Raw genomic sequence first — 16,151 nt, 5'->3', positions numbered from 1 at the left:
AGTCAGTGATAGGGGAGAGTGTACATGGGGATGTGGGAGGGGAGTGAATGGTGGGTAGAGTCAGTGATAGGGGAGAGTGTACATGGGGCTGGGGAGGGGAGTGAATGGGGGGTAGAGTCAGTGATAGGGGAGAGTGTACATGGGGATGAGAGAGGGGAGTGAATGGGGGGTAGAGTCAGTGATAGGGGAGAGTGTACATGGGGATGAGGGAGGGGAGTGAATGGGGGTTAGAGTCAGTGATAGGGGAGAGTGTACATGGGGGTGTGGGAGGGGAGTGAATGGGGGGTAGAGTCAGTGATAGGGGAGAGTGTACATGGGGATGTGGGAGGGGAGTGAATGGTGGGTAGAGTCAGTGATAGGGGAGAGTGTACATGGGGCTGGGGAGGGGAGTGAATGGGGGGTAGAGTCAGTGATAGGGGAGAGTGTACATGGGGATGAGAGAGGGGAGTGAATGGGGGGTAGAGTCAGTGATAGGGGAGAGTGTACATGGGGATGAGGGAGGGGAGTGAATGGGGGTTAGAGTCAGTGATAGGGGAGAGTGTACATGGGGGTGTGGGAGGGGAGTGAATGGGGTGTAGAGTCAGTGATAGGGGAGAGTGTACATGGGGGTGTGGGAGGGGAGTGAATGGGGGGTAGAGTCAGTGATAGGGGAGAGTGTACATGGTGGTGTGGGAGGGGAGTGAATGGGGGGGTAGAGTCAGTGATAGGGGAGAGTGTACATGGGGGTGTGGGAGGGGAGTGAATGGTGGGTAGAGTCAGTGATAGGGGAGAGTGTACATGGGGCTGGGGAGGGGAGTGAATGGGGGGTAGAGTCAGTGATAGGGGAGAGTGTACATGGGGATGAGGGAGGGGAGTGAATGGGGGGTAGAGTCAGTGATAGGGGAGAGTGTACATGGGGATGAGGGAGGGGAGTGAATGGGGGTTAGTGTCAGTGATAGGGGAGAGTGTACATGGGGGTGTGGGAGGGGAGTGAATGGGGGGTAGAGTCAGTGATAGGGGAGAGTGTACATGGGGATGTGGGAGGGGAGTGAATGGTGGGTAGAGTCAGTGATAGGGGAGAGTGTACATGGGGCTGGGGAGGGGAGTGAATGGGGGGTAGAGTCAGTGATAGGGGAGAGTGTACATGGGGATGAGAGAGGGGAGTGAATGGGGGGTAGAGTCAGTGATAGGGGAGAGTGTACATGGGGATGAGGGAGGGGAGTGAATGGGGGTTAGAGTCAGTGATAGGGGAGAGTGTACATGGGGGTGTGGGAGGGGAGTGAATGGGGGGTAGAGTCAGTGATAGGGGAGAGTGTACATGGGGATGTGGGAGGGGAGTGAATGGTGGGTAGAGTCAGTGATAGGGGAGAGTGTACATGGGGCTGGGGAGGGGAGTGAATGGGGGGTAGAGTCAGTGATAGGGGAGAGTGTACATGGGGATGAGAGAGGGGAGTGAATGGGGGGTAGAGTCAGTGATAGGGGAGAGTGTACATGGGGCTGGGGAGGGGAGTGAATGGGGGGTAGAGTCAGTGATAGGGGAGAGTGTACATGGGGGTGTGGGAGGGGAGTGAATGGGGTGTAGAGTCAGTGATAGGGGAGAGTGTACATGGGGGTGTGGGAGGGGAGTGAATGGGGGGTAGAGTCAGTGATAGGGGAGAGTGTACATGGGGGTGTGGGAGAGTCCAGTCTGTTAGTAAGTGGTGCAACTTTACCCTGTTTTGTGCTTTGCTGTTTAAATGCAATGTATTGACGCCAGCTTCCTATTTTCTTTTAGTGGATTCTGATGATGCCACTTTGTGTAATGTTGGCATCTTGTCTCCGACTCCAACATCCAGCAGCACAGCTTACACAAAAGACACCAACGCTACACCACCACCTTCTCCTTCTGTCTCAGGTGTCCTTACTGGAGCTTGGTAGGTTTAACAGGATCATATTGTACACGGGAGTTTCTCAACAGTCTGTTGTGGTTGGTGATTTGCCAACCTAAGGTTCAATTCATTACTGCACCTTTCACTGTTCAGACGAGAATAAAAAGAGCTGTGACTGATTCCTCAGATTCTGCTGTCTCGGCTGTAGGCGGGGTCCCAAGCTTTGATTTTCAAATCTACCAGTTCAGGAGAGGAGCTTTCACGGTAGCACAGTGGTTAGCACTGTTGCTTCACATCTCCAGACACCCGGGTTCGATTCCCGGCTTGGGTCACTGTCTGTGTGGAGTCTGCACGTTCTCCCCTTGTCTGCGTGGGTTTCCTCCGGGTGCTCCAGTTTCCTCCCACAAGCCCCGAAAGACGTGCTGTTGGTGAATTGGACATTCTGAATTAGAACATAGAACATAGAACAATACAGCGCAGTACAGGCCCTTCGGCCCACGATGTTGCACCGAAACAAAAGCCATCTAACCTACACTATGCCATTATCATCCATATGTTTATCCAATAAACTTTTAAATGCCCTCAATGTTGGCGAGTTCACTACTGTAGCAGGTAGGGCATTCCACGGCCTCACTACTCTTTGCGTAAAGATCCTACCTCTGACCTCTGTCCTATATCTATCACCCCTCAGTTTAAAGTTATGTCCCCTCGTGCCAGCCATTTCCATCCGCGGGAGAAGGCTCTCACTGTCCACCCTATCCAACCCCCTGATCATTTTGTATGCCTCTATTAAGTCTCCTCTTAACCTTCTTCTCTCCAACGAAAACAACCTCAAGTCCATCAGCCTTTCCTCATAAGATTTTATCTCCATACCAGGCAACATCCTGGTAAATCTCCTCTGCACCCGCTCCAAAGCCTCCACGTCCTTCCTATAATGCGGTGACCAGAACTGTACGCAATACTCCAAATGCGGCCGTACCAGAGTTCTGTACAGCTGCAACATGACCTCCCGACTCCGGAACTCAATCCCTCTACCAATAAAGGCCAACACTCCATAGGCCTTCTTCACAACCCTATCAACCTGGGTGGCAACTTTCAGGGATCTATGTACATGGACACCTAGATCCCTCTGCTCATCCACACTTTTAAGAACTTTACCATTAGCCAAATATTCCGCATTCCTGTTATTCCTTCCAAAGTGAATCACCTCACACTTCTCTACATTAAACTCCATTTGCCACCTCTCAGCCCAGCTCTGCAGCTTATCTATATCCCTCTGTAACCTACTACATCCTTCCACACTATCGACAACACCACCGACTTTAGTATCGTCTGCAAATTTACTCACCCACCCTTCTGCGCCTTCCTCTAGGTCATTGATAAAAATGACAAACAGCAACGGCCCCAGAACAGATCCTTGTGGTACTCCACTTGTGACTGTACTCCATTCTGAACATTTCCCATCAACCACCACCCTCTGTCTTCTTTCAGCTAGCCAATTTCTGATCCACATCTCTAAATCACCCTCAATCCCCAGCCTCCGTATTTTCTGCAATAGCCTATCGTGGGGAACCTTATCAAACGCTTTGCTGAAATCCATATACACCACATCAACTGCTCTCCCCTCATCTACCTGTTCAGTCACCTTCTCAAAGAACTCAATAAGGTTTGTGAGGCATGACCTACCCTTCACAAAGCCATGTGGACTATCCCTGATCATATTATTCCTATCTCCCTCTGTGATCCAAACAGGCGCCGGAATGTGGCGATGAGGGGGTTTACACAGTGACTTCATTGCAGTGTTAGTGTAAGCCTACTTGTGACAATAATAAAGATTATTTTATTAAAAAATAAGATTATGTATAGAACATTGGTGAGGCCAATGGTTTTCTTCTCTGGAGCAGAGAAGACTGAGGTGTGACCTGATCGAGGTGGACAAGATTATGAGGGGCATGGACAGGGGGCATAGGGAGCAGCTGTTCCCCTTAGTTGAAAGGTCAGTTACGAGGGAATATACGATCAATGTGAAGGGCGGGAGGTTTGGCGGGGATTAGAGGAAAACCTTTTTACCCAGAGGCTGACGACGGTCTGGAACGCGCTGCCTGGGAGGATGGTAGAAGCGAGTTGCCTCACATCCTTTAAAAACTACCTGGATGAGCACTTCGCAGGTCCGAACATTCAAGGCGATGGGCCAAGTGCTGGCAAGTGGGATTAGGTGGGCAGGTCAGGGCCTTTCATGGAGTGGTGCAGACTCGCTGGGCCGAAGGGCCTTTTCTGCGAAGTATTATTACGTGATGGAGTACGGAATAAGAAGATATAACCTTAAAATGACTGCTGGGTTGTCTAGAGCTTCTGTCAGAAAGTCTTCACTGAGGAGGCAATAGAAATCTGGAAGTCTCTCCTCTAAAAGACTGGATACTCGACGTCAGAGACTGAGATTGATTGATTTTTGTTGCCGGGTTTGCAGAATCACCTGACAGAGAATGGGCAGCGGCTAAGACTGACCAATATGGTGAATCCTTGTCCAGCAGTTCAGACAGCAGGGCGGGGCCTGAATACATCATTGTGCATTCCTGAGCTGTGGCTGAGTAAAGTGGCAGGGTTTTTAGTCAGTCCCAATCACCATTATGACTCTCACTGAATCTCTTTCCTTCATTCCATGGCCTGGTCCTTTTGACCAGCTCCCCAGGGAGCAGCGTAGAGGTGATGGGACTGCAGGTCGACTATTGGACAACACAACTCCCGGATAAGAAAAAGGACGGTGAGAAACGGGACATTGGCAACAAGAACACCTTGAAGAGCAACTTCCGCTCACTCCAAGTGACTCGGCTACCTAATGGTGGGGAGATGGTGCCACCAGCCACCATGTTGATGACTGTGGTAACCAAAGAGAAAAATAAGAAAGGTGAGAGAGAGCGAGAGACTGGGGGCCATCCAGTTTCAGTGGGAAAGAGTCATGGGCTGGGATATTTCACACAGCTACACCACACTCAGTTTAACCAGGTGAGGGAGCATGGCTTGGGGCTGCCATCCTTCCTGTTCCTGGATGGCTAGGCCAAAACCACCACCATCTCCACTCAGACTTCGAGTAACAGCTCCTTCTATATCTGGCTCAGCTGTGTATCTCAACGGAAACCTCAGGGAGCCACCAATCTGGATTTGACCCCAGGTTCGACAGGGTGAGGGGGTCAGTCTGACCCACTCTCTTATTCAGATCCTCTTGCGTGAACAGGTCCCACCAGTCTAGCCGTGGCTCCGTCACAATGAAAAGGTTCATGTCCAATTCCCACTCCAGAGATTCAGTAGAGATCCCGGTGGGCAGTGTAGGGGAGGACTGAGGTTCATGAGGGAGGGAACCTCAGAGATAGGGCCCAGCACGGCCCCCGATGATGGAGTGACTAACATCACAGATGGTTAAGAGAGCAGAGTGTATCTCACCAGGCTCGGCCCAAGCTGGTGTTTTTTCACAGCTTTATGGTGCAGAATGAAAACTTTACACACCCCAGCAATATACAGCAAGCTGAAATCCTGGCCGAAATTCAGTCTGAACATCCGCCTGTCCCCGTCCTGACTGTAACACAAGATGAATGTACATCCTGTAATTAGAGGTGAGGCAGCAGTGTAACACGTAAATACGTTTCCACAGAGGGTGTGTAGGTGATCGTGCCGCTCGAGGAATCACTTCCTGACAGACAGCAGTCCGTGCAAATTAATGTTTCAACTGCACTTAGGGGCAAAGAGCTTATCCTTTATCTCATCAATTGTACCTCCCTTAGGAGATAGCACAACAAACACAGGAAAGAAAGACACTGGGGAATCTCAGTGCGTTGTGTGATTTAAATTAAGAAAGAAAGGTTGGTATTTTTACAGCATCTTTCACCATCTCAGGATACCTCACAGCCAATTAGATTCAATCTTGTTGTAGGAAATGCAGCCAATAATATTCACACAACAAGCTCCCACAAACAGCAATGACCATAGAATAGGGGGGTTTCTCATCCTTGTTTACAGTGGGCAGGAATGGCCGAGGGGGCAGAGCATTGAATGGGAGTCCCAAAACACATTTTACACTGGCAGGGTCCCTGCTCAATTATCCTGCCCGCTCCACCTGTGACGTGGTGGGGACTCCATTATAATACATTGTAATATACTGGGCCTCCCTGCTTCAACATCCCCCCCCCCCCGCTGCGTAGAAAAGTCCTTCTCATTTCCTCCCCGGCAGCCTGACGTCATGGTGTAGTTCACAACAGGGGTTTTAAAAGGGGCAACTGGTGAACAGAACCTGCCGGCAGTGCCCAGGGGGGAAAAAGCGTCATACCTAGGACGTCCCCTGGCATTGCCCTCTAGCACTGCCTATGCTCTGTCCCCTGGCACACAGGGCCAGGTGGTGGGTTCCATGGGGGTGAAGGTGGGGTCCATGTCTGTGGTGGTGGTGGTGGTGGGGGTGTTGCGGTTGTGGGGGGTGGGGTTGTTGTGGGGTGGCGTTGTTCCTCTATTCTGTTGTAATCCCAGTCTGTTGAGAGCCGAGGTTCCTGGTGGCGCAGCGCGGGATGGGCTGTAAGGGAAACCCGCCCGTGCAGCAGGCTGGGTACATCCTGCCCTTCTCACCTGAGTTGACACTTTGTCAAAAAATTAGAAAAGAACACCCAATCTATGTTAGTGATGTTTATTTACAGATAAGTACTGGTCCCTTCGCAAACTCCCCAACTCTTCTTCAAAACACTCCCATGGCATCGTTTCTGTTTACCTATGACCTCCCACAGGGCCCTGGTTTAACCTTTGACCTGCTTAAGAGTACAGGCCAGGGTTTCAGCTTGATGGATATTACTGGGATGTGTAAAGGTTTTCTTTAATCTGTGAGAAACACCCAGCTGTACCATCCGTGGTCTGAGCTTCCGAACATGGCGAATGCCAGACGGACACAATTCGGGCCTATTGAGCGTACGCAGTTTTCACCTCAGCTCGAAACTCTGGAATTCCCTCTCCGACTCCCACTCCACCTTTACTCCGTTTTTACCATGTCAATGCTGATAATGACAGTGGGCGGAACATTAATAATCCAGAGATTAGAAACTACAATTTCACGGCGCAGTTTGTGAATTTACATTCAATTTTTTTAAAACCCCGAACAAAAAGCTGTCTCAATAAAAATGACTATGCAGTCAGAATGTTATCAAAAAGCCAACTGTTTGTATTAGATCCCGGTCCAGATCCCAACATTTGTTAGGATCCCGGACCAGATCCCAACAATTGTTAGGATCCCGGACCAGATCCCAACATTTGTTAGGATCCCGGCCCAGACCCCAACATTTGTTAGGATCCCGGACTAGATCCCAACATTTGTTAGGATTCCGGCCCAGACCCCAACATTTGTTAGGATCCCGGACTAGATCCCAACATTTGTTAGGATCCCGGACCAGATCCCAACATTTGTTAGGATCCCGGACCAGATCCCAACATTTGTTAGGATTCCAGACCAGACCCCAACAATTGTTAGGCTACTGGACTAGATCCTAACATTTGTTAGGATCCCGGACCTGGGGCGAAATTCTCCCCAAACGGCGCGATGTCCGCCGACTGACGCCCAAAACGGCGCCAATCAGACGGGCATCGCGCCGCCCCAAAGGTGCGGAATGCTCCGCATCTTTGGGGGCCGAGCCCCAACATTGAGGGGCTAGGCCGACGCCGGAGGGATTTCCGCCCCGCCAGCTGGCGGAAACGGCCTTTGTTGCCCCGCCAGCTGGCGCGGAAATGACATATCGGGGCGGCGAATGCGCGGGAGCGTCAGCGGCCGCTGACAGTTTCCCACGCATGCACAGTGGAGGGAGTCTCTTCCGCTTCCGCCATGGTGGAGACCGTGGCAGAGGCGGAAGGGAAAGAGTGCCCCCACGGTACAGGTCCGCCCGCGGATCGGTGGGCCCCGATCGCGGGCCAGGCCACCGTGGGGGCACCCCCCGGGGCCAGATCGCCCCGCGCCCCTCCCCCAGGACAACTGAGCCCGCCCACGCCGCCTTGTCCCGCCGTTCAAAAGGTGGTTTAATCCACGCCGGCGGGACAGGCAATTTATCGGTGGGACTTCGGTCCATCCGGGCCGGAGAATCCAGCGGGGGGCCCGCCAACCGGCGCGGCCCGATTCCCGCCCCCGCCGAATATCCGGTACCGGAGACTTCGGCAACCGGCGGGGGCGGGATTCACGGCAGCCCCCGGCGATTCTCTAACCCGGCGGTAGGTCGGAGAATGACGCCCCAGATCCCAACATTTGTTAGGATCACGAACCAGACCCCAACATTTGTTAGGATCCCGGACCAAATCACAACAATTGTTAGGATCCCGGACCAGATCCCAACATTTGTTAGGATCCCGGACCATATCCCAACATTTGTTAGGATCCCGGACCAGATCCCAACATTTGTTAGGATCCCGGACCAGATCCCAACATTTGTTATGATCCCGGACCAGATCCCAACATTTGTTAGGATTCCGGACCAGACCTCAACATTTGTTAGGATCACGGACCAGATCCCAACATTTGTTAGGATCCCGGACCAGATCCCAACATTTGTTAGGATCACGGACCAGATCCCAACATTTGTTAGGATTCCGGACCAGACCCCAACATTTGTTAAGATCACGGACCAGATCCCAACATTTGTTTGGATCGCGGACCAGATCCCAACATTTGTTAGGATTCCGGACCAGACCCCAACATTTGTTAGGAACCCGGAGATTCCGAAATCTTTTCGGATCCCGGACCAGATCCCAACAATGTTAGGATACCGGACCAGATCCCAACATTTGTTAGGATCCCAGACCAGATCCCAACATTTGTTAGGAACCCGGAGATTCCGAAATCTGTTCGGATCCCGGACCATATCCCAACAATTGTTAGGATACCGGACCAGATCCCAACAATTGTTAGAATCCTGGAACAGATCCAACATTTGTTAGGAGATCGGACCAGATCCCAACATTTGTTAGGATCCCGCACCAGACCCCAACATTTGTTAGGAACCCGGAGATTCCGAAATCTGTTCGGATCCAGGACCAGATCCCAACAATTGTTAGGATACCGGACCAGATCCCAACATTTGTTAGGATTCCAGACCAGATCCTAACATTTGTTAGGAACCCGGAGATTCCGAAATCTGTTCGGATCCCGGACCAGATCCCAACAATTGTTAGGATACCAGACCAGATCCCAACATTTGTTACAATCCCGGATCAGATCCCAAAATTTGTTACAATCCCGGACCAGATCCCAGCATTTGTTAGGATCCAGGACCATATCCCAACATTTGTTAGGATCCCGGACCAGACCCCAACATTTGTTAGGATCCCGGACCAGATCCCAACTTTTGTTAGAATACCGGACCAGATCCCAACATTTGTTAGGATTCCAGACCAGATCCCAACATGTGTTAAGATCCAGGACCAGATCCCAACATTTGTTAGAATACCGGACCAGATCCCAACATTTGTTAGGATCCCAGACCAGATCACAACATGTGATAAATCCCGGACCAGATCCCAACATTTGTTAGGATCCCGGACCAGGTCTCGACATTTGTTAGGATCCCGGACCAGATCCCAACATTTGTTAAGATCCCGTACCAGATCCCAACACGTGTTAAGATCCCGGACCAGATCCCAACATTTGTTAGGATCCCGGACCAGATCCCGACATTTGTTAGGATCCCAGAGCAGATCCCAACATTTGTTCGGATCCTGGATAAGATCCCAACATTTTTTAGGATCCCAGACAAGATCCCAACATGTGTTAGGATCCCGGACCAGATCCCAGCATTTTATCCTCTAACCCAGCTTCACACACACGGTTTAATCCACTCGCCCAGCTTCACACACACGGTTTAATCCTCTAACCAAGCTTCACACACACGGTTTAATCCACTCGCCCAGCTTCACACACACGGTTCAATCCTCTAACCCAGCTTCACACACACGGTTTAATCCTCTCGCCCAGCTTCACACACACGTTTTAATCCTCTCGCCCAGCTTCACACACACGGTTTAATCCACTCGCCCAGCTTCATACACACGGTTTAATCCACTCGCCCAGCTTCACACACACGGTTTAATCCACTCGCCCAGCTTCACTCGCACGGTTTAATCCACTCGCCCAGCTCCACACACACGGTTTAATCCTCTCGCCCAGCTTCACACACACGTTTTAATCCTCTCGCCCAGCTTCACACACACGGTTTAATCCACTCGCCCAGCTTCACACACACGGTTTAATCCACTCGCCCAGCTTCACTCGCACGGTTTAATCCACTCGCCCAGCTCCACACACACGGTTTAATCCTCTAACCCAGCTTCACACACACGGTTTAATCCTCTAACCCATCTTCACACACGGTTTAATCCACTCACCCAGCATCACACACACGGTTTAATCCTCTAACCCAGCTTCACACACACGGTTTAATCCACTCGCCCAGCTTCACACACACGGTTTAATCCTCTATCGCAGCTTCACACACACGATTTAATCCACTCGCCCAGCTTCACACACACAGTTTAATCCTCTATCGCAGCTTCACACACGGTTTAATCCTCTATCCCACCTTCACACACACGGTTTAATCCTCTATCCAAGCTTCACACACACGGTTTAATCCTCTAACCCAGCTTCAAACACACGGTTTAATCCTCTATCCAAGCTTCACACACACGGTTTAATCCACTCGCCCAGCTTCACACACACGGTTTAATCCTCTATCCAAGCTTCACACACACGGTTTAATCCTCTAACCCAGCTTCACACACACGGTTTAATCCGCTCGCCCAGCTTCACACACACGGTTTAATCCACTCGCCCAGCTTCACACACACGGTTTAATCCTCTAACCCAGCTTCACACACACGGTTTAATCCTCTCGCCCAGCTTCACACACACGGTTTAATCCACTCGCCCAGCTTCACACACACTGTTTAATCCACTCGCCCAGCTTCACACACACGGTTTACTCCTCTCGCCCAGCTTCACACACACGGTTTAATCCACTCACCCAGCTTCACACACACGGTTTAATCCACCAACCCAGTTTCACACACATGGTTTAATCCTCTAACCCAGCTTCACAGACACGGTTTAATCCTCTATCCCAGCTTCACACACACGGTTTAATCCACTCGCCCAGCTTCACACACACGGTTTAATCCTCTATCCCACCTTCACACACATGGTTTAATCCTCTATCCCAGCTTCACACACACGGTTTAATCCACTCGCCCAGCTTCACACACACAGTTTAATCCTCTATCCCAGCTTCACACACACGGTTTAATCCTCTAACCCACCTTCACACACACGGTTTAATCCACTTGCCCAGCTTCACACACACGGTTTAATCCACTCGCCCAACTTCACATACACGGTTTAATCCTCTAACCCAGCTTCACACACGGTTTAATCCTCTATCCCAGTTTCACACACACGGTTTAATCCACTCACCCAACTTCACACACAGGCTTTAATCCTCTATTCCAGCTTCACACACACAGTTTAATCCACTCGCCCAGCTTCACACACACGGTTTAATCCTCTATCCCAGCTTCACACACACGGTTTAATCCTCTCACCCAGCTTCACACACACTGTTTAATCCTCTCGCCCAGCTTCACGCACGCGGTTTAATCCTCTCGCCCAGCTTCACACACACGGTTTAATCTTCTATCCCAGCTTCACACACACGGTTTAATCCTCGAATCCAGCTTCACACATACGGTTTAATCCTCTATTCCAGCTTCACACGCACGGTTTAATCCTCTCACCCAGCTTCACACACACTGTTTAATCCACTCAGCAAGCTTCACACACACGGTTTAATCCTCTAACCCAGCTTCACACACACGGTTTAATCCTCTAACCCAGCTTCACACACACGGTGTAATCCTCTCGCCCAGCTTCACACACACGGTTTAATCCTCTAACCCAGCTTCACACACACGGTTTAATCCACTCGCCCAGCTTCACACACACGGTTTAATCCTCTATCCCAGCTTCACACACACGGTTTAATCCTCTATCCCACCTTCCCACGTACGGTTTAATCCACTCGCCCAGCTTCACACACACGGTTTAATCCACTTTCCCAGCTTCACACACACGGTTTAATCCTCTAACCCAGCTTCACACACACGGTTTAATCTCTATCCCAGCTTCACACACACGGTTTAATCCTCTAACCCAGCTTCAAACACACGGTTTAATCCACTCGCCCAGCTTCACACACACGGTTTAATCCACTCGCCCAGCTTCACACACACGGTTTAATCCTCTAACCCAGTTTCACACACACGGTTTAATCCACTCACCCAGCATCACACACACGGTTTAATCCACTCGCCCAGCTTCACACACACGGTTTAATCCACTGACCCAGCATCACACACACGGTTTAGTCCTCTCGCCCAGCTTCACACACACGGTTTAATCCTCTAACCCAGTTTCACACACACGGTTTAATCCACTCACCCAGCTACACACACACGGTTTAATCCACTTTCCCAGCTTCACACACACGGTTTAATCCTCTAACCCAGCTTCACACACACGGTTTAATCTCTATCCCAGCTTCACACACACGGTTTAATCTCTATCCCACCTTCACACACACGGTTTAATCCTCTATCCCAGCTTCACACACATGGTTTAATCCTCTAATCCAGCTTCACGTACACAGCTTAATCCACTCGCCCAGCTTCACACATATGGTTTAATCCTCTATCCCAGCTTCACACACACGGTTTAATCCTCTAACCCAGCTTCACACACACGGTTTAATCCACTCGCCCAGCTTCCCACACACGGTTTAATCTCTATCCCAGCTTCACACACACGGTTTAATCCTCTAACCCAGCTTTACACACACGGTTTAATCCTATAACCCAGCTTCACACACACGGTTTAATCCACTCACCCAGCTTCACACATACGGTTTAATCCACTCGCCCAGCTTCACACACACGGTTTAATCCTCTAACCCAGCTTCACACACACGGTTTAATCCTCTAACCCAGCTTCACACACACGGTTTAATCTCTATCCCAGCTTCACACACAAGGTTTAATCTCTATCCCACCTTCACACACACGGTTTAATCCTCTAACCCAGCTTCACACACACGGTTTAATCCACTCGCCCAGCTTCACACACACAGTTTAATCCTCTATCCCAGCTTCACACACACGGTTTAATCCTCTAACCCACCTTCACACACACGGTTTAATCCACTTGCCCAGCTTCACACACACGGTTTAATCCACTCGCCCAGCTTCACACACACGGTTTAATCCACTCGCCCAACTTCACATACACGGTTTAATCCTCTAACCCAGCTTCACACACGGTTTAATCCTCTATCCCAGTTTCACACACACGGTTTAATCCACTCACCCAACTTCACACACAGGCTTTAATCCTCTATTCCAGCTTCACACACACAGTTTAATCCACTCGCCCAGCTTCACACACACGGTTTAATCCTCTATCCCAGCTTCACACACACGGTTTAATCCTCTCACCCCAGCTTCACACACACTGTTTAATCCTCTCGCCCAGCTTCACGCACGCGGTTTAATCCTCTCGCCCAGCTTCACACACACGGTTTAATCTTCTATCCCAGCTTCACACACACGGTTTAATCCTCGAATCCAGCTTCACACATACGGTTTAATCCTCTATTCCAGCTTCACACGCACGGTTTAATCCTCTCACCCAGCTTCACACAGTGTGTGTGAAGCTGGGTGAGAGGATTAAACCGTGCGTGTGAAGCTGGAATAGAGGATTAAACCTCTATTAAACCGGACCAGATTCCAAAATCTGTTCGGATTCCAGACCCGACCCCAATGTTTGTTAGGATCTCGGACCAGATTCCAACATCTGTTCTGATCCCAGACCAGATCCCAACCTTTGTAGGAACCCGCACCAGATCCCAACATTTGTTAGGATATCGGACCAGGTCTCGACATTTGTTAGGATCCCGGACCAGATCCCAGCATTTGTTAGGATCCCGGACCAGATTCCAAAATCTGTTCGGATTCCAGACCCGACCCCAATGTTTGTTAGGAACCCGCACCAGATCCCAACATTTGTTAGGATCCCGGACCAGGTCTCGACATTTGTTAGGATCCCGGACCAGATCCCAACATTTGTTAGGATCCCGGACCAGATCCCAACATTTGTTAGGATCCTGGAACAGATTCCAACATATGTTAGGATCCTGGACCAGATCCCAACATTTGTTAGGATCCAGGACCAGATCCCAATATGTGTTAAGATCCCGTACCAGATCCCAACATGTGTTAAGATCCCGGACCAGATCCCAATATTTGTTAGGATCCCGGACCAGATCCCAACATTTGTTAGGATCCCGGACCAGATCCCAACATTTGGTAGGATCCGGACTAGATCCCAACATTTGTTAGGATCCCAGACAAGGTCCCAATATTTGTTAGGATTCCGGACCAGATCCCAACATGTGTTAAGATCCCGGACCAAATCCCAACATTTGTTAGAATACCGGACCAGATCTCAACATTTGTTTGGATCCCAGACCAGATCCCAACATGTGTTAAGATCCCGGACCAGATCCCAACATTTGTTAGGATCCCAGACCAGATCCCGACATTTGTTAGGATCCCAGAGCAGATCCCGACATTTGTTCGGATCCTGGACAAGATCCCAACAATTTTTAGGATCCCAGACAAGATCCCAACATATGTTAGGATCCTGGACCAGATCCCAAAGTTTGTTAGGATCCAGGACCAGATCCCAAAATATGTTAAGATCCCGTACCAGATCCCAACATGTGTTAAGATCCCGGACCAGATCCCAATATTTGTTAGGATCCCGGACCAGATCCCAACATTTGTTAGGATCCCGGACCAGATCCCAACATTTGGTAGGATCCCGGACTAGATCCCAACATTTGTTAGGATCCCAGACAAGGTCCCAATATTTGTTAGGATTCCGGACCAGATCCCAACATGTGTTAAGATCCCGGACCAAATCCCAACATTTGTTAGAATACCGGACCAGATCCCAACATTTGTTTGGATCCCAGACCAGATCCCAACATGTGTTAAGATCCCGGACCAGATCCCAACATTTGTTAGGATCCCAGACCAGATCCCGACATTTGTTAGGATCCCAGAGCAGATCCCAACATTTGTTCGGATCCTGGACAAGATCCCAACAATTTTTAGGATCCCAGACAAGATCCCAACATGTGTTAGGATCCCGGACCAGATCCCAGCATTTGTTAGGATCCCGGACCAGATTCCAAAATCTGTTCGGTTTCCAGACCCGACCCCAATGTTTGTTAGGATCTCGGACCAGATTCCAACATCTGTTCTGATCCCAGACCAGATCCCAACCTTTGTAGGAACCCGCACCAGATCCCAACATTTGTTAGGATATCGGACCAAATCCCAACATGTGTTAGGATCCCGGCCCAGTCCCCAACATTTGGTCGGATCCCGGATCAGATCCCAACATTTGTTAGGATCACTGAGCAGATCGCAACATTTGTTAGGATACCGGACCATATTTCAACATCTGTTTGGCTCCCGTATCAGATCCCAACATTTGTTAGGATCCAGGATCAGATCCCAACATTTGTTAGGATCCTGGACCAGATCCCAACATTTGTTAGGATCCCGGACCAGATCCAACATTTGTTAGGATATCGGACAAGATACCAACATTTGTTAAATTCAGGACCAGAGCCCTACATTTGTTACAATCCTGGACCAGATCCCAACATTTGTTAGGATCCAGGACCAGATCCCAACATCTGTTCGGATCCCGGACCAGACCCCAACATTTGTTACAATCCCGGACCAGATCCCAATGTTTATTAGGATCTCAGACCAGATTCCAACATCTGTTCTGATCCCAGACCAGATCCCAACCTTTGTTAGGAGTTTTTTACACAGATGGTAGTGGGTGCCTGGAACTCGCTACCGGAGGAGGTGGTAGAAGCAGGGACGACAGTGACGTTTAAGAGGCATCTTGACAAATACATGAATAGGATGGGAATAGAGGGATATGGACCCAGGAAGTGCAGAAGGTTTTAGTTTAGACAGACATCATGATCGGTGAAGGCTTGGAGGGCCGAAGAATCTGTTCCTGTTCTTTTATCTTTGTACCTGGCTGCTCTCATTAATTACATCATCTGTATTCCACAATGTTCCACGACCTGCTTCACTAGGGCTAAGCACCAATCCCCCATAAATTATCTACAATTCAGGGAATCTCCAGCAATCAAAACACCATTC

At 49.9% G+C, this 16,151-nt stretch overlaps 1 protein-coding gene across 4 annotated transcripts in view; it reads left to right on the top strand.

The window, feature by feature from the left end:
* Positions 1 to 16,151, top strand: part of LOC140411248 (phosphofurin acidic cluster sorting protein 1-like) — a 911,105-nt gene that overhangs the window by 887,833 nt on the left and 7,121 nt on the right. For all 4 annotated transcript variants that reach the window (XM_072500372.1, XM_072500373.1, XM_072500371.1 and 1 more), the window contains 2 exons: positions 1,754 to 1,892; positions 4,529 to 4,752. In XM_072500372.1, the coding sequence (XP_072356473.1) occupies positions 1,754 to 1,892; positions 4,529 to 4,752 (363 nt within the window). The remainder of the gene's footprint in view (positions 1 to 1,753; positions 1,893 to 4,528; positions 4,753 to 16,151) is intronic.

The sequence above is a fragment of the Scyliorhinus torazame genome, chromosome 4 (assembly GCF_047496885.1).
Source record: "Scyliorhinus torazame isolate Kashiwa2021f chromosome 4, sScyTor2.1, whole genome shotgun sequence".
Classification (NCBI taxonomy): Eukaryota; Metazoa; Chordata; class Chondrichthyes; order Carcharhiniformes; family Scyliorhinidae; genus Scyliorhinus; species Scyliorhinus torazame.
This window is presented reverse-complemented; position numbering and strand designations above follow the sequence as displayed.